This window comes from Tiliqua scincoides, chromosome 2 (genome assembly GCF_035046505.1).
Source record: "Tiliqua scincoides isolate rTilSci1 chromosome 2, rTilSci1.hap2, whole genome shotgun sequence".
NCBI classification, from domain to species: Eukaryota; Metazoa; Chordata; class Lepidosauria; order Squamata; family Scincidae; genus Tiliqua; species Tiliqua scincoides.
This window is the reverse complement of record NC_089822.1, coordinates 271,816,958-271,836,024: the sequence shown is the minus strand read 5'-3', so window position 1 is coordinate 271,836,024 and position 19,067 is coordinate 271,816,958. Positions and strand designations below refer to the sequence as shown.

General features: G+C 52.5%; 2 protein-coding genes across 2 annotated transcripts in view; both read right to left on the bottom strand.

Annotated features, from left to right (window-relative positions):
* LOC136639348 (HLA class II histocompatibility antigen, DR alpha chain-like) overlaps positions 1 to 19,067 on the bottom strand; it is a 72,009-nt gene that overhangs the window by 24,089 nt on the left and 28,853 nt on the right. The gene's annotated exons all lie outside the window — the stretch shown is intronic.
* Positions 732 to 18,961, bottom strand: LOC136641497 (uncharacterized). The gene is made up of 8 exons (XM_066617327.1): positions 18,948 to 18,961; positions 16,418 to 16,698; positions 15,475 to 16,341; positions 12,236 to 12,540; positions 10,118 to 10,202; positions 9,113 to 9,235; positions 2,856 to 3,137; positions 732 to 1,409 (listed from the first exon to the last, which is right to left on the bottom strand). Exons 1-8 carry the CDS (start codon positions 18,959 to 18,961, stop codon positions 1,255 to 1,257), a joined length of 2,112 nt encoding a protein of 703 aa, XP_066473424.1. The 3' UTR covers positions 732 to 1,254.

Sequence of the window (19,067 nt, the reverse complement as noted above, 5' to 3'; positions counted from 1 at the left end):
GTCAAAGATAAGAACTTAAGGCCCAAATCCTAACTTACTTTCCAGCACTGGCATAGCTGTGCCAGTGGGATGTGTGCTGCATCCTGCAGTTGGGTGTCACTCACGGAGGCCTCCTCAAAGTCAGGGAGTGTTTGTCCCGTTACCTCAGAGCTGCATTGCCCTCGTGTCCGTGCTGGAAAGCGTGTCCTGCACGTCCCCTTCATGTACCTGCCTGTCCTGGCCATGTATGTGATGGAGAAGGAAGAGAGGGAGCAACACCCCCCTGCCCGGATCTGACAGCCCCGTACCCATGAGCCGCCACTGGGTGATGCGGCATGCATCGAGGGCTGCAACCTGGGCAGGAAGCAGTGGAGGCGTTGTGTCAGCTCCTGGGGACCTGGTGCAGTCCCGTGTCCCAGTTCTCCAGAAGGTCCTGATGGCCTTGCACTACCTGGGAACAGGGAGTTTCCAGGGGGATGCTGTCTGCAATCCTCTGCCAGCCGCTTCGTGGATGCCTTCCTGGACACCCTGCTCCTCCGTGTTCCCAGGTTCATCACCAACCCCAGCACCGAGGCTGAGCTGATCCCACTGGAGGGAGGCCAGGACCCCTTGGCGACCCCACCTGCCGCGAGGTGCCACGCTGTTGCCCGGGGCAGGACCCACCAAGTGTGGCGATAGGGGAGCGGTTCTCACAAAGGCCCTGCTACTGACCTGTGCTGGGGGGGGGGAAACGGGTCAGCTTTCTGGCCCCAGCCCTCCTCTCCACTGCTCTCCCCTCTCATCCCATCGGCACACAGTCCCCTCCCCCGAGTGTGTGGACAGGCAAACACTTGTCCTCTGTTAAAAGTACTGAAGTGAGACTACTGTACATGGGTCTTTGGCCTGAACGCGGGTCCTGAGAGGTGCTGTGGTGGGGAGGGGGCAGCTGGTGCCTTTCTGTCCCACTTGGAGGCTTGCCCTTGGGGCGTCTGGTGAGGCCAGTGTGGGAAACTGGGTGTTGGGCCAATGCAGGAGCTTGGGCTCTTCTTGGGCTCTGGCAAATGGGGGCCAGCTGGCATTGGCTGCAGCACCCTGGGGTGGAAAACTGTGTCTGCTGCTCTTGGGGGGGGACAACATGTGAAGTCATCCCAGCAAGCTCTGGTTTGGAGCCTGAATGGGACCCAAAGGACTGAGAGAGCTGCATGCAGATTTAAGCACCCTCAAAGCAGGACCACATCCCTCTGCACTGCACCAGAACCCACACACTCCCTGTGCACATCAGCCCCTGAGAGTGACTCACCTGGCACCCCGGTGACGGCTGCTCTCATCCCCCTGCCTGGCCTTGAAGCACAGGATGGTGCCAGCAATGATGCCCAAGATGCCAAGTGCCAGGCCCAGGGCGCAGATCACATTCTCCAGTGTCTCCGGAATGGGAGTGGGCTCCTTGGAGTCTGGGGGGGGGGAGAAGAGACAGGGAAGGATCAGCTTGAGCGGTGGGTGCAGAACCCAGGAGCCCTGCCTGTCTCCTACCCCCACTCTCACTTTCTGCACTAGGGGACCAGAGATCCCACTATCCGCACACTTCACCCCTTCCTGGCGAAGACGCCTTGGGGTTTTCCATGCAACCCTGCCAAGGGGTCCATAAGTGACATGAGGCTTCTGCCCAGTGTGGGACTGGATTCACTCTGCAGAAAGGCTGTTCTGGGCACAGACCTCTGAACTCCGACTTTCCTTCTTTTTCAGAAAACAGAAGGAAAAGACAAGTTGCTGGTTCTTGAGGGCTGCAAAGATAAAAGTGAAAACCAGTGACAGAGTGGACCAGGGGTGCAGCTGGGGGGGCGGGTAGAACTCAGGACTTCTCCTGCAGTAGGAGTCATGATGTCATCAGATGAAGTGCTCAGGTGCTTCCTTTGAACCTTTTAAAAAGGATCTTATCTGAAAAGAAGCCTAAAGTTCATCAGGAGGCAAACTGAGAAAAATGCCTATATTGTGTTGGTCACGGCTGGCAAACATTTTTGAGAGCATGTGCCAAACTGCCAATAAGTTCTAAAAAAAAAATTTCATGTGTTCATAGAACTTTTGAGCAGCTGATCATTTATTATAATTGTAGTTTACAAATTTTTTTTATGGAGAAAGAACAAAATGCTTGAAAGCGTTCTTCCGTTTAGGCAACCAATTACTGCTTCATTTGGCAGTATTGATCATTTTTATTTATGAGTGGGCTTAAAGAATCAAGGAGCAGCATTGCATGCTGCGTGCCAACAAAAATTTTTCACGTGCCACCTTGGGTACGTGTTCCATAGGTTCACCACCACTGGTCTAGATCATCTCCTCCTCCTGAGAGACAGTACGCAGCTCTCTTAGCCTCTGCAAGGGTATAGCCCTGAACAAATTAATTTGAGATGAAGTCCTTTTGAAAATGGTGGGTTCTACTTCTGAGTGAATCTGCATAGGCTAGCACTGCTATTTCTTTGGGGTATTTTTAACCCCATCTTCCAGTGCTTATGCAGCCACTCCAAGAGTCTGTGATGATATCAGCCAGATCTCTAAATGAAACACAATACATTTCAAAGTAACACTAAGTAGTGGGAGAAAGAAACAGTCCAAGGAAAAAATTGAAAGTCGACTTTTTGTTCTTGTTTTAGTCTGAATGGTTATTCAGGCAGGGCATGGTTATAGCATGGGGGTGTGTCTTGACAAGCTCCTGCGCATTAAAATGTCCCACCACACCCCTGAAAGGGACTGAGAAGGCCTTTAGTGTGGTTCCTCCTCTTATTCCTTCTTTGGGCCGGCAAAGGCAGGATCAATCATGCTGCAAGCAACTGGGCTTCTAGTCCAGAATCTCACTTTCTGTATTTTCAAGGTACAAAGGTGCAGAATACCCCCCCCCCACTTACACCAGAGCTTGCTCAGGCTCTCAGTCAGGCCCCAGTGGTCCACTTTGCAGACATAGAAGTCTCCAGGCTCTGGGATGAAGGGCAGGTAGGAGAACTTGCGGAAGGTGCGGTCTGCTTTGGGGTAGAAGTCAGTCTCTGTCACGCCCTGGGAAACCACCTCCCCGTTCTTCAGCCACGTGATGTTCAGCACTGGGGGGAAGAACTGGTCCACGAAGCAGATGAGCACGTTGGGGGTCCCCAATTCCAAAGAGTTTTTGAGATACACTGTTGCAGAAGGAGCAACTGTGAAAGATGGAGAAAGTCAGCACCTGACGCCTCCTTCCTTCCCCAGTGGTCCCAGCACCCCGCCAGCCCCTGATCAGAATTGGCCCCCACCTCAGACCTAGGATCCTCTCCACAGCCTTGATGCCTCTCTGTGGAACTCGCTCCTGCTGTTCCCAGCACAAGCAGCCAGGCTGAGCTGGTTGTACCCTCTCACCACTAAACTGTATTACTGGGTGTGTGAGAATTCTCACATCTGCACAGGAACGAGGGGGCTTCTGTGCAAGCGCAAGAACTTTTGAGCTGGCACCTGCACAAGCTTGCTCAGGCTTGCTCTCTCTATCAACTCCATCCACCCCCTGCATAATTTTGTATGTCTCGATCAAATCCTCCCTTTTAGTGGATGAATTCACTAAATTCATGATCACTAATTTAGTGATCACGAATTTAGTGAATTCACTAAATTCAGTAGTGGATCAAATTCTCCACATTTTAGTGGATGTCCCCTGGTTCTGGTATTATGTGAGAATGTAAAGAGCATCTCCCTACCCACTCTGTCCATCCCCTGCATAATTTTGTATGTCTCAATCATGTCCCCCCTCAGGCGTCTCTTTTCTAGGCTTAAGAGGCCCAAATGCCATAGCCTTTCCTCAAAAGGAAGGTGCCCCAGCCCCGTAATCATCTTAGTCGCTCTCTTTTGCACCTTTTCCATTTCCACTATGTCTTTTTTGAGATGCAGCAACCAGAACTGGACACAATACTCCAGGTGTGGCCTTACCATCGATTTGTACAACGGCATTATAACACTAGCTGTTTTGTTCCCAAGCATAGTATTGGCCTTCTTCACTGCCACCGCACATGGGGTCGACACTTTCATCGACCTGTCCACCACCACCCCAAGATCTCTCTCCTGATCTATCACAGACAGCTCAGAACCCATCAGCCTATATCTAAAGTTTTGATTTTTTGCCCCAATGTGCATGACTTTACACTTACTAACATTGAAGCGCATCTGCCATTTTGCTGCCCATTCTGCCAGTCTGGAGAGATCCTTCTGGAGCTCCTCACAATCGCTTCTGGTCTTCACCACTCGGAAAAGTCGCAGGCTGCAAGGCTGTCCCAGTCACCAGTTGCCGGGCAGGCAAGGCATCCTGTCTGCTCTGACCCTCACTTGGTGTCAGTGGCTTCCCCGAACCTCCCAGGCTGAGAAGCTCTGTGCACAGCAGCTTGGGGGTTGCCCCCCAGCCCTTCACCCTGTTGCTCTCGCCCAGAAGCCTTCCTCCTTTCAGGGAGCCCATCTGCAGAGCAGCCCCTGCATGTCCTACTTCCTGTGGCAGAGAGTTCCACAAACTAATTACACACTGGGTAAAGAAATATTTTCTTCTGTGTGTCCCACCCCTCAACTTTCGTGGATGTCCCCTGGCTCTGGTGTTGTGTGAGAGGAAAAAGAACATCCCTCTATCCACCCCCTGCATAATTTTGTATGTCTCAAGCAGCCTTGACCAGAACTAGGCTTGGCTCACCCCTGGACATTGGTCCAGCACAGGGAGCAGGAAATTTACACATCCCATAATGTCAGACCAGCCTGTCAGAGCTGGGGAGGGGCCTAGTCTCCCTCCCCCCCTCATGGGATGATGGACTGTTCACCAGCTGTGTTAAGTGAGCACCTCAAACTGTAAGATACTGGCCAGGCTATGATGGAAGCCTTGACACTGTCCTGTGAGGACAGGATTGTTAGAAACAGCTCAGACCAAAATAATAGAAACCACACAAGGCTTATTGGCAATAGTAATTTGAATCTTCTCTGCAGTGAAGGGAGTGATCCAGACTACAGTCCTAGTGAGGACCAGCTCATTGAAGCGACAACAGAGTACATAATTTATAGCCTTTTTCCCATTTGATGTCCCTCCCCCGTTCATCATTGGCTGATTACTAGGGGGTTACATTCTTGACCAACCGCCTACAACATATTACTCTTTGATATGTTCCCCCACCCTGTACATACGTCCCATGTACATGTAAATGACCTACAGCCCAATCCTGAGCTGCCCGGAGCGCCCAGGTTCAGCGGCACCAAAAAGGGCTGCCGCTGAATCCTGCGGCTCCTGCGCTACCACGGGAGGCTCCTCGGGAGAAGGGGGCATTCGTCCCCTTCCCCCTGAGTAAGGTAAGCAGCCCCACATTGGTGGTAAAGGCGCTCGTGTAGGGCGTGCAGCCCTCCATGAGCGCCCTGGATCCTGCGGAGCACAGCTCTGTGGATCCTCCTCCTGCCCGCCCCCAGCACACCTCCCGCCCACCCCCGCCTCCCCAGAACGCCTCCTCCACACCCCCGGCCACGCCCCCACCTCCTGTTCCACAGCCCGGCGGTCTGGGCGACCGCAGAGCCGCAGAACCTGGACCACCACCAGTTACTAGCCCAGCACTGACTGGCACTGGGCTCGCTCCGGTGGGGAGCCCCGCAAACATGACCTATGGCACGTCTGCGGCTGTGGTCCGTGGTACGGGGCAGTGCCGCCAACCACAGGATTGGGCTCCTAATCAGCTAAGCAGGGCGGGAAAGCTAATATTCATTTGTTCATTAAGCATGCGTGTTAAAGCTTGCACTTTCTCTGTCCTCAACTACTTAGGTTTAATTGGGTGGTGCTTGAAGCATCTAACTTTATCTAGTCTTCCTTTTCTGCTCCCTATTCCTTATCTATATTTTTAGCATCTCTCAGTAGCCTGTTTACGTAAGGAATATTTGCAATGCCAACTACCTCTAAGATTAATAGCTTTGGCCAGGCTAGGTGCTTTTCTAACTTAAGGTTACAGGTTCTGCTTCAAATCATAAGCTATAACTTCTATAAGTTCTACATTATGAACTCTATCCCTCTCAGGGTTAATTCCAAAGGAGGCCTCTCTCTGGATCCATTTATTATTTATTTATTGGATTTGTATTTGTATTCCACCTTTCTCCCCGAAGGGCACCCAAGGCGGCCATGATCCATGCCATGATCCTGGCCGCCATTTCCTTCCTGCTTGTGTGTTATGTGGGACCTAAAACGGTTAGTATTATAATGCCGTTGTACAAATCGATGGTAAGGCCACACCTGGAGTATTGTGTCCAGTTCTGGTCGCCGCATCTCAAAAAAGACATAGTGGAAATGGAAAAGGTGCAAAAGAGAGCGACTAAGATGATTACGGGGCTGGGGCACCTTCCTTATGAGGAAAGGCTACGGCGTTTGGGCCTCTTCAGCCTAGAAAAGAGACGCTTGAGGGGGGACATGATTGAGACATACAAAATTATGCAGGGGATGGACAGAGTGGATAGGGAGATGCTCTTTACACTCTCACATAATACCAGAACCAGGGGACATCCACTAAAATTGAGTGTTGGGCGGGTTAGGACAGACAAAAGAAAATATTTCTTTACTCAGCGCGTGGTCAGTCTGTGGAACTCCTTGCCACAGGATGTGGTGCTGGCGTCTAGCCTAGACGCCTTTAAAAGGGGATTGGACGAGTTTCTGGAGGAAAAATCCATTATGGGGTACAAGCCATGATGTGTATGCGCAATCTCCTGATTTTAGGAATGGGTTAAGTCAGAATGCCAGATGTAGGGGAGAGCACCAGGATGAGGTCTCTTGTTATCTGGTGTGCTCCCTGGGGCATTTGGTGGGCTGCTGTGAGATACAGGAAGCTGGACTAGATGGGCCTATGGCCTGATCCAGTGGGGCTGTTCTTATGTTCTTATGACCATTCTCAGATTCAGAGTCTTGCAAGTTGTACAGAGGCAGTGTGTCCCCTGTTGGCCTTTACGCTGCAAAGAAGCCGCTCCAGAGCTCAGTGAAAGACAGGAAAACAATTGAAAGCTCATCTCCCAAAATTAAGTTTTATTCATCTCTTTTGGAAACAGAGGGACAGAAAGGTGTGCAACATTAAGAATTAGGACTGTGCAGATAATACCTGGGATCCTTGTGGAAGAAACCAGATCCAGCCCTCATTTTACTCAGATTTGACCTGGGGTCTCCCCCAAGGTGAGGAGAGTAGCTCTGGGGCTCTCTTTGCAACTGTGACTTGCCAGGGCAGGAGCTGATGGTGGGGCCTGCTCAGATAGAACACTGCAGTGCTGTGTGCAGAACTGAGACAGACTCTCTGTAAATGCCGGAGATGCAGGAGGATTCAGGGGACAAACCACAAGACCTGGCATCAAGCTAATGTGGGACAAAGTCCCTTTTTGCCCTGCAAACATCCTCAGTACAAGGCATCAACCCCCCACCCCCACCCAAATTCTCTGGAATCCACCAGGCCACCTCCTGAAAGAGTCAGGAGGAAGAGCTGCCCCCTCCCCAACATCAAGGGATGGGGAGAGAGCCTGCCTCTGTCTACAACCCTCTCCCCCCACTTGACAGAAGCTCTGGCAAACCAACACAGAAGCAGGAACTGGGAGCAGGAGTCTAGATCTGCTCAGGACTCCATCTGAGCCCTTCAGCACACAGTCAGTGCCGAGTTCTGCTGCCTCTAAAAGTGTGGGGAATTCATGCCGTATGCAGGAGAGGCCTGCGAGTTTTCTGCAAATCATTCTGTGCAGGATATTAGGAACAGAATTCAGCATGCTAAGAATGTGGCCTTCTATTAAAAGAAAACTCAAGTTTCTAGCTCTTGTGCCTGTGAGGTGAGACTTGAAAAAATGTGTGAGTGGGGCCTGGTGAGAAATCCACAAGAGGGGGGGGGGTGCCCTCAAAGTTCCTCATCCCACCCTGTGACTCACAGAAAGGAATCCCTTGTTTTGAAGGGCAGTTTGCAAGCCCTGTGGTTGATACCAGGGTGTGTCCTTCCCAGGTCAGCTCAAGCCATTGGAACAGCTCAGTTGCATCAGACCCCCTTGCTTTTTTCTGCAGTCGGCTGGGGGCTATGGTAGGTCAGTCAGGAGCAAGTACAGGGTCCTTCAGGCTGATCACAGCAGCAAAGCCTTAGCAAGAGACACAAGCAAGAAGCCCAATTGGCCATTGGGGAGAGAAGGAGTCTGCCTGCTGCCGCCCAGGGTTATCTGCAAAGGAAGGAGAGATGCTATCAAGGGGGAGACATCTTCCTCCTCTTGGACCACAAGACAGGCAACTTCTGCAACACCCCCCCCCAACTTCCCTGCCTCCATACAAAACATTCCCTTCGAAATCTAACTTCTCTGAAGGAAAATTAACACTTGGGGGGGAAGATGTTCCTCTCTGCTGGAAGTCATTCTGGAAGCAAAGTCTGGGCCCCCTCAGTCCACCTGTTGAGCCACCTTTCTGAAGGAGGCAGAGAACCCCTCGCCAACATCCTCCTCCCTCCCTCCAGATGAACTGCAATGGAATCGAATCCCAACGAGCCCCCCCAGGAGGGCTGCAGGGGTGCCTGCCCCGATTCTGCCCTTGTCCAGGTGAGACGCCTTGTGCCACTGCCAGGAAGAGCCAAGCAACCTTTCCCATTTTCACGTCGTACTCAGCACTTGGGGGCCTGCACCCACAAAGGCCCCCCCAGCTGCTGCCAATGTGTGAACAGAGGACAAGTGTTGTGCTTGGCAAGCTACTGAAGCGGGACTGCTGTAAACTGGACTGCCTCTGACTGCAGGTCCTGAGAGGTGCTCCAGGGCTGCTGCTTTCCTGTCCTGCTCAGGAGCTTTCTTTTGGGGCAGCTGGGGGGGGGCAGTGTGGGAAACTGGGTATTGGGACTAGAGGGTCCTGGGTCTGATCCAGGAGCTGGGGATCTCCTCGGGCTCTGACAAAAGGGGGCCAGCTGGGATTGGCCGCAGTACCTTGGGGTGGAAAACTGTCTGCTGCTCCTGGGGGGGGAGAGCAGGTGAAGTGGCCCTCAGCAAGCTCCAGTCTGGGGCCTGAAGGGGACTGAGAGAGCTGCATGGAGATCTGAGCACCCTCAAAGCAGGACCACATCCCTCCACACTGCACCAAAACCCACACACCCCCTGTGCACATCAGCCCCGAGAGTGACTCACCTGGCACCCCGACGACGGCCGTCCTCACCCCCCTGCCTGGCCTTGAAGCACAGGATGGTGCCAGCAATGATGCCCAAGATGCCCAGCGCCAGGCCCAGGGCGCAGATCACATTCTCCAGTGTCTCCGGAATGGGAGTGGGCTCCTTGGAGTCTGGGGGGGAGGTGGAACAGACAGGGAAGGGTCAGCTTGGGCTGTGGGTGCAGAACCCAGGAGTCCTGCCTGTCTCCCACTCCATCCCACTTTCTGCACCAGGGGCCCAGAGATCCCAGCATGCACACACTTCTCCCCTTCTTGGCCAAGATGTCTTGGGGCTCTCCTTGCAACGCCACATAAGTGACATGTGGCTTCTACCCAGGGTGGGAGTGTGCAGTCACACTGTAGGAAGGCAGTTGTGGGCACAGCCCTCTATACTCCTGCTTTCCATCTTTTTCAAAAGCAGAAGTGACAGACAAGTTGCTGATCCTGATGGCTGCAATGACAGAGGTGAAAACCAGCAACAGAGTGGACCAGGGGTGCAGCTGGGGGGAGGGCTGGCATGCAGTACTTCTCCTGCAGTAGGAGGTCATCAGATGGAGCGCTCAGGTGCTTCCTCTGCACTTTTAAAAAAAATCTTCGCTGCAAAGAAGTGTAAGCTTCATCAGGAGACAAACTCAGAAAAGTGCCTGGGGTGGGGGGGGGCTGTTTGTCTTGGCCAGGCTGGCAAACGTTTTTGAGAGCATGTGCCAAATTGACCATAAACTTCTAAAAAAATTGCATGTGCCCACAAGAACTTTTGAGCAGCTGAACATTTACTATTATTATTGTAGTTTTTAAAAAAATTTTTAATGGAGACAGAGAACAAAATGCATAAAAACATTCTTAAAGAAGTTGGTTCAGACAACTTACTGCTTCATTTGGCAGTATTGATAATCATTATTTGTTTGTTTGTTCATTTGTTTTTGTTTGTTTGTTTGTGAGTGGGGCTTAAAGAATCAAGGGGCAGCATTGCATGCAGCGTACCAATAAAAATTTTTCACGTGCCACTTTGGGTACGTGTTCCATAGGTTTGCCACCACTGGTCTAGGCCATCATCTTCCTCAATGGCGATCAGAGAGACCATATGCAGCTCTCTTTGCCTCTGAAAGGTTACAACTCTGTGCAAATTCATTTGGGATGAAGTCCTTCTGAAAACAGCGGGTTATACTTCTGAGTAAACCTGCATAAGCTAGCACTCCTATTTCTTTGGGATATTTTTAATCCCATCTTCCAGTGTAAATGCAACCAAGAGGCTGGGATGATATGATATTACAGGGCTGGGGCACCTTCCTTATGAGGAAAGGCTACGGCGTTTGGGCTTCTTCAGCCTAGAAAAGAGACGTCTGAGGGGGGACATGATTGAGACATACAAAATTATGCAGGGGATGGACAGAGTGGATAGGGAGATGCTCTTTACACTCTCACATAACACCAGAACCAGGGGACATCCACTAAAATTGAGTGTTGGGAGAGTTAGAACAGACAAAAGAAAAGATTTCTTTACTCAGCGTGTGGTTGGTCTGTGGAACTCCTTGCCACAGGATGTGGTGATGGCGTCTAGCCTGGACGCCTTTAAAAGGGGATTGGACAAGTTTCTGAAGGAAAAATCCATTATGGGGTACAAGCCATGATGTGTATGCGCAACCTCCTGATTTTAGAAATGGGTTATGTCAGAATGCCAGATGCAAGGGAGGACACCAGGATGAGGTCTCTTGTTATCTGGTGTGCTCCCTGGGGCATTTGGTGGGCTGCTGTGAGATACAGGAAGCTGGACTAGATGGGCCTATGGCCTGATCCAGTGGGGCTGTTCTTATGTTCTTATGTTATGTTATGAGCCAGATGTTTAAATGAAACACTAATATGTTTCAAAGTAGGACTAAGGACTAAGAAAAAAACAGTCCAAGAAAAAACTGGGGAAAAAAAATTTATTCTTTTGTTTTGTTTTGTTCTCAATAACTTTTTTGTTCTTCTTTTAGTCTGAATGGGGCATGGTTATAGCATGGGGGACAAGCTCCTGCACATTAAAATAGCATCTGGCCCAGATGCCTTTAAAAGGGAATTGGACAAATTTCTGGAGGAAAAATCTATCATAAGAACATAAGAACAGCCCCACTGGATCAGGAAATAGGCCCATCTAGTCCAGCTTCCTGTATCTCACAGCGGCCCACCAAATGCCCCAGGGAGCACACCAGGCAACAAGAGACCTCATCCTGGTGCTCTCCCTTGCATCTGGCATTCTGACATAACCCATTCCTAAAATCAGGAGGTTGCGCATACACATCATAGCTTGTAACCTGTGCTGGCCTTTTTCCTCCAGAAACTTGTCCAATCCCCTTTTAAAGGCGTCCAGGCTAGACGCCATCACCACCTCCTGTGACAAGGAGTTCCACAGACCAACCACATGGTGAGTAAAGAAAGATTTTCTTTTCTCTGTCCTAACTCTCCCAACACTCAATTTTAGTGGCTGTCCCCTGGTTCTGGTGTTATGTGAGAGTGTAAAGAGCATCTCTCTATCTACTCTGTCCATCCCTTGCATAATTTTGTATGTCTCAATCATGTCCCCCCTCAGGCACCTCTTTTCTAGGCTGAAGAGGCCCAAACGCTGTAGCCTTTCCTCATAAGGAAGGTGCCCCAGCCCCATAATCATCTTAGTCGCTCTCTTTTGCACCTTTTCCATCTCCACTATATCCTTTTTGAGATGCAGTGACCAGAACTGGACACAATACTCCAGGTGTGGCCTTACCATCGATTTGTAACATCACAGGTTATAAGCCATGATGTGTATGTGCAACCTCCTGATTCTAGAAATGGGCTCTGTCAGAATGCCAATGCAAGGGAGGGCACCAGGATGAGGTCTCTTGTTATCAGGTGTGCTCCCTGGGGCATTTGGTGGGCCGGTGTGAGATACAGGAAGCTGGACTAGATGGGCCTTTGGCCTGATCCAGCAGAGTTGCTCTTATGTTCTTAAAATATCCCACCACACCCCTGAAGGGGACTGAGCAGGCCTTTGATGTGGCTCCTCTTATTCCTTCCTTGGGCTGGCAAATCCTGCCACAATCCTGGGCTTCATTTGCACACCTCGTTTGGCTCTCAACAACTCTGTCCAGAATCTGACTTTCTGTTGTTTCAAGGTGCAGAATAATCCCTGTCCTGCTTACCCCAGAGCTTGCTCAGGCTCTCGGTCAGGCCCCAGTGGTCCACTTTGCAGACATAGAAGTCTCCGGGCTCCGGGACGAAGGGCAGGTAGGAGAACTTGCGGAAGGTGCTGTCGGCTTTGGGGTAGAAGTCGGTCTCTGTCACGCCCTGGGAAACCACCTCCCCGTTCTTCAGCCATGTGATGTTCAGCACTGGGGGGAAGAACTGGTCCACGAAGCAGATGAGCACGTTGGGGTTTCCCAGTTCCATGGGGTTTTTGAGGTACACAATTGCTGAAGGAGCAACTGAGAAAGAGGGACAAGGTCAGTGCTGATCTCTGCCTGAAGCTTCCTTCCTTCCCCAGTGATCCCACCACCCTCCCACCCCTGACCTTGGAGCCTCTCCACAGCCTTGAATCCTCTCTGTGGAACTCCCTCCTGCTGTTCCCAGGACAAGCAGCCAAGCTGAGCTGGTGGGGGGGGGGGACCAGAGTCTCCATGTCTTGGTCCCAAAGAAGGAGGTGCGGTGTGGGTGCATTTGCAGAATGAACCCTCAGCAGCACCAACACTTTCCCTGCTGCTACGCACAGGAATATAACTGAGGAAACAGACAATGCCTCTGAGCATACGCAGAGTGGTATTCTCTCTCACTACTGAACAGTATTACCAGGTGTGTGAGGATTCTCACATCTGCACAAGAACGAGGGGGCTTCTGTGCAAGCGCAAGAACTTTTGCGCTGCCACTTGCACATAGATGGGGATTCCAGCTTGCTCAGCGAACCATCATTTTAGAGCTCATGGGGGGGGGGGTCAGCTTTGGTTGCATCCTCCAGCCTGCCTGGAGGTTTCCCAATCTCAAACAAGAGGGTGCTGAGAGGCAGGCAAGGGGTGGTGGGTTTCCTGTGCTCTCATGCAGTCTTGTTCCAGCCAGAGATGTGTCCTCTCCCCTGCAGCAACAGCTGTGGAGTTTAGAGCAGGGGTCTCCAAACTTTTTGGCCAGAGGGCCGCATCAGGCGTGGTGTTGAGGGCCGGAAAAAAAATTTAAATAAATAAATTAGAGATGGAACTTAGATGAGTGAACAAATGAAGGAATGGGCTCACTCATTCATTCAACCTCTCTGGCCCTCAGAACACCCTCCAGACACAACCAGAGCATAGTACAGTTGAGTGGGCCGGAGGCTTTCAGGGGACAAGAGGCTGGCTGCCGGCCGGATAGAGGCTTGTCGCAGGCTGCATCTGGCCCCCAGGCCGGGGTTTGGAGACCCCTGGTTTAGAGGACAACATTCCTTTTCAGTCTATCTAGCAAAATGAGGGAGGGGCTGCTTTCCTTCAGCAGAGCAGCTGTGGGAGGTGGAAAAGGTTGAGGGTCTTTGTAAGAGAGTGGGGGGGGGCAAAATGCATAATCTTTTGTCCATGGATACTGAATGATCACTAACATGTGATCAGGGCAGCAGATCTCATTTGGATGCCAGTTCACATGCATCATTGGGAGGGAGGAGGAGAGCTCCCCCTCCCATGGACTCCAAAGAGGGTTCTCAGAGACCATCTGGAAAAAGAACCAAGGGCTTTTGCTGGAACTGACTAGCTGGTTGCTGGGGCTGAAGTGGGGTCTGGGTTGGCAGAAGCACCTTTCCAGGGGCTGATCCTGCTTTGGGACTGGCCCAGCCTGTTGTGTGCCTGCTTCAGTGCCTCTGTGAATGGGCTGTGAACAGGCAGGTGATTGCAGAGAAAACTTCCCCTGACTTCTGGAGCACACATGACGAGAACCTCCCAGCACTCCAGAAAGCAAGAAGTGGGAAATGAGGCAACACACCCTGCATTCAGGGGCAGTGTAGTGTAGAGGTTAGTGTGCTGGGTTCAAGCAAGGAGACCCAGGTTCAAATCCCTACTCGGCCAGGGGGCTCTCTGGGTGAACCTTTGACCCTTCGCCCTCTTGCTCAGCCTCCCCTTCCTTGCTGGGTCATTGTGAAGATCCAACAGGGCTAGGAAGATGCCCCTTGGCCCTCCCAGGAGAAAGACAGCCTGTCCTTCCTGAATTGTTGGGGCCAAAGAGTTTGGCTGCCCCTGGTCTGGTGTCCTTTTGAATAACACAGTCCTGGGTATCAGGGCTGACCTGAGACCTTCTGGTCTGGATGGTCCAAATGCTGCCCCCTTGCCTGGGGCTATGTCAGCCTCTGCTCCTTCTTCACCCTGTTCTGGACAAGGAAAAGGGAGGTGGGACAGGAGTGTGGAGGGAACAGAGTGGCAGGTCCAGCCCACCCCTCTCTCCTCCACCCCTGAGACTGGGAGGAGGAGGAGCACTGGAGGCAAGGGGGTCTGCAGAGACGGGAGCCCCCCTGCGTGACCTCTCAGGGACAGGCCAATCTGAGGGAGTGAACCTTGAAGGGTCAGGCATCAGCAGGTAGCTGAGCTGAACCTGGACCCCGGAACAGAGAGAGCTTTCCTTAAGGAGGCATGAAGGGAACCCAGTCAGAACATCTCTCTGGGGCCTTTACCCAAAACTGAATCCCTCAGTGCAGAAAATGGCCACCAGTTCAGTCAGTTGGCAACCTTCAGTCTTGAAAGACTCTGGTATCGCGCTCTGAAAGGTGGTTCTGGAACAGCGTCTAGTGTGGCTGAAAAGGCCGATTCGGGAGTGACAATCCCACACGTTCAATCCCACCAGTTCAAAGTAAGGGGCAAAATAAGTTTCTCTCACAGAGTAACACTTGCAAAAATCACATGTGAAAAAAAATTGGGTTTATGGTCAGTGTACCTATGGAAACTTTCTTGATTTTGCATGACTCAAGTCTTTGAGAAAGGCAGTATATAAATACTGTAGCAATGAATAAGGGGCTCCAGGAGCAGGCCCCCAGCTTGCCACTGGAGGATTCAGGCTTGATGTCCTGCTGTTTGCAAAAGCCTCTTAGTCATTCAAGGATAAAGAGCTAAAGAAACAATGAACGCAAGAGGAGCCCAGCAATAAACTGCTGCCGTGTGCATGTCTTCTCATGAGTAAGCACCACTGTGGGGCTTGCAACAGAGAAAGCGGGTCCAGAATCACCCTGGGAAGTTCCTGGGCCTTCTGCAGGTAAGAGGCAGCCTGACCTTTCCCTCCACCTCCCAGCTTTTTCCTCTGCTCCAAATCTTTGCAGCTCTGCTCCTATTTTTCTGCCTCTCCCTATCTCCTGCAGAGTTCCCTGGAGGGGCCAATACAGCTGAGTGGGGGGAGGGGGAGGGGTGCCCCAGCCCGCCCAGTACCGTCTGGGGCCTGCGTCCGGTTGCTGCGCTTCATCATGATCTCCAGGTTGTTCTTCAAGACAGCCAGGTTGCCCAGAGCTCCCTGCGCATCGAAGCCACTGTAGGTGGTGAAGTCCGGCAGCCTCCAGACGGTCTCCTTCCTGTCCCAGTCCACGTGGAAGATCTCATCTTCATTGCGCTCCTGCAAGTACTCCCCGGACTGCTTCTGCGAGGGGAAGCTCTCCTGGAAGAAGTCCAGCTCCACGTATGTGTCCTCCACTGAAGGGGGGGAGAGAGTGTGAGCGGGGCGGGATAAAGGCCTGACTGCCAGGGACCCCCGCCCTCCCCGGCACCTGCTGAGAAGGGGCGCCAGCGGGCCCAGCTCTAAGCACCGCGTCTCCAAACACCAGTCCAGGTGACGACCCCGGCCCGCTCCGGACCAGAGGGGCTGCGAGTCTGCCGGGGCAGCAGAGCACTGGCTGAGCTCAGCTCCGAGGTGCGTCTGGCACCCCCAGGTCCAGACCCCCTTCCCGTGGCGCGTCTCTCCGCTTCCCACCCCTCTGCGGAAGGGGCACGAGCGCCACGCGCGTCCCATCCCTGCCCAGGCGCCCCTCGGAGCTGCGCCTGCCACCGCCACGCCACGCCCCCCCGACTCCGCAGCCCCTCCCTCTCCTTCCACCCCGGGACCGAGGTCCTCCGCGCCCCGCCTGAGGTGAAGGTGCCCGCTCCGCCCACCCCGCCAGGAGGCTCCGGGAACGCCCCCGCACACCTGGAAGCCCCTCCAGCGGGGAGGGGCGGGCGCAGGACGGTGGGGGGGGCGCGTGGCGCTCACCCGCCCTTCGCCGGAGGAGCCTCGGTCCGGACCCACTCGCTCACCGGGCCTGCTGCCTGCGCGGCGGGGGCAGCAGAGCAGGGACCCCAACGCAGCTCCGCTTCCCGCTGCCCGAACCCCCCCTGCCCTCACCTGCGGCGGGGGCGGCGCCGGGCAGGGCGAGCAGCGCCAGGAGGCCGAGGGGCAGCGGCGGCAGGGCCCCCCCCGTCGTCCTCATTCTCCGGTCGGCTGGCGGGGCTGCGGGCGAGACGCGCGTCCAGCAGGCAGGGGCTCCGCGAGTGGGGAGCGCGGGGCTGCAGCCGGTCCTTTCCTGCCAGGCGGGGGGGCAGGGGAGCCCCGGCACTCTCGGCCAATAGGAACGGGCTGTGCGGATGACGCGCCTGTCGCCGGGAGCAGCTTCCCCCGGCAGGAGCCTCAGCGGGAGATGGAGCCAGGAGATCCCGGGCCCAGCCCAGTCATCATTTTGATGCTCTCTTTTGCACCTTTTCCATTTCCACGATGTCCTTTTTGAAATGTCCAGAACTGGACGCAATACTCCAGGTGTGACAATGGGCAGACACTTTCCTCAAGCTGAATAAGGGGCTCCAGGATCAGGCCCCCAGCTTGCCACTGGAGGATTCAGGCTTGATGTCCTGCTGTTTGCAAAAGCCTCTTAGCTATTCAAGGATAAAGAGCTAAAAAACAATGAACGCAAGAGGAGCCCAGCAATAAACTGCTGCAGTGTGCATGTCTTCTCATGAGTAAGCACTGCTGTGGGGCTTGCAACAGAGGAAGCGGGTCCGGAATCACCCTGGGAAGTTCCTGGGCCTTCTGCAGGTAAGAGGCAGCCTGACCTTTCCCTCCACCTCTCTGCTTTTTCCTCTGCTCCAAATCTTTGCACATTTTCTGCCTCTTCCTATTTCCATGCTCATAAAAGCCCTTCCATCCACCCATAGCCTCTTACTGGTGTTTGTTGTGTCACATCTGACCTCCCAACCCAGAAGTAACTGGCAATGATGTCAATGCCAGTTACATTCGGTGGTATTTCAAATGTATGGACCATGTAGAGTGGTGTAGCACAGGACAAACCTTGAGAAACACTGTGACAAAAAGTGGATTTCACTGGGATGACCACTGGGAATAAACAGCTTGTTGCAAGCATTCCAGAAAACCAAATGTATTCTTCATAAATGTGTATATCTTCTCTGCTACAACAAAACTGCTTTTGTACATATGATGGACCACAAGCCCATTGCATATTATTTTGATGGGCATTCCTTCCTCGTTATGATCTCTAATGTTCACCATATATGTGAAACATATTATATATAAGTTCAATATTCAAAGTTCACCATTTCAAAGTTCACCATTCAGAGTTCACCACCAAAGTTCACCATTCAAAGTTCACCACCAAAGTCCAGCTGAAATCTCTGCGTGACTTCCTCTTTGTCGATGATGCAGCTATCACTACCCACTCTGCCAAAGATCTCTAGCAGCTCATGGATCGTTTTAGCAAGGCCTGCCAAGATTTTGGACTGATAATCAGCCTGAAGAAAACATAGGTCATGGTTCAGGATGTGGACTCACCTCCCTGCATTACAATCTCTGCACATGAACTGGAGGTTGTCCATGACTTTGTGTACCTTGGCTTAACGATCTCCGACACTCTTTCTCTGGATACCGAGCTAAACAAACGCATCGGTAAAGCAGCTACCACGTTTTCCAGACTCACAAAGAGAGTCTGGTCCAACAAGAAGCTGATGGAACATACCAAGATCCAGGTCTACAGAGCTTGCGTCCTGAGTACACTTCTGTACTGCAGCGAGTCATGGACTCTTCGCTCACAACAGGAGAGGAAACTGAACGCTTCCACATGCGCTGCCTCCGACGCATCCTCGGCATCACCTGGCAGGACAAAGTTCCAAACAACACAGTCCTGGAATGAGCTGGAATCCCCATCCTGTATGCAATGCTGAAACAGAGACGCCTGCGTTGGCTCGGTCATGTCGTGAGAATGGATGATGGCCGGACCCCAAAGGATCTCCTCTATGGTGAACACGTGCAAGGAAAGTGCCCTACAGGTAGACCCCAGCTGCGATACAAGGACATCTGCAAGAGGGATATGAAGGCCTTAGGAGTGGACCTCAACAGGTGGGAAACCCTGGCCTCTGAGCGGCCGGCTTGGAGGCAGGCTGTGCAGCATGGCCGTTCCCAGTTTGAAGAGACACTTGGCCAACAGACTGAGGCAGAGGCAAAGAAGGAAGGCCCATAGCCAGGGAGACAGACCAGGGACAGACTGCACTTGCTCCCGGTGTAGAAGGGATTGTCACTCCCAAATTGGCCTTTTCAGCCACACTAGACGCTGTGCCAGAACCACCTTTCAGAGCGCGATACCAGAGTCTTCCGAGACTAAAGGTTGCCAACATGATTCAAAGTTCAAAGAAAATGTTCATTGTCTGTGCCTTTTCTCTGGCCATTTTTATTAATCATTTCATATCATGACTATTACTGAAAATACTTTTGTCAGGGGGAGGGTGCCAAAAATTTATGGACCCCGGGTGCCATATGAACCTTTGTACACCACTGGGGGAGACTCCCTCTGGGAAAAGAAGAGGGCCCATCATGGGTTGCCCTGATTTGCCCCTGGTCACTAGACATCAACTGTTGGGGCAGGGTCCCTCACCTGACCATCTCCATTTCGGACAGCAAGACTTGTTTGAAGTGAAGCAGGAGGGGGAAGTAAACAGGGACAAACTGATGATGGGTTGCAGGTTATGATTGGAGGTGGGCCTGGAGCAAAAAA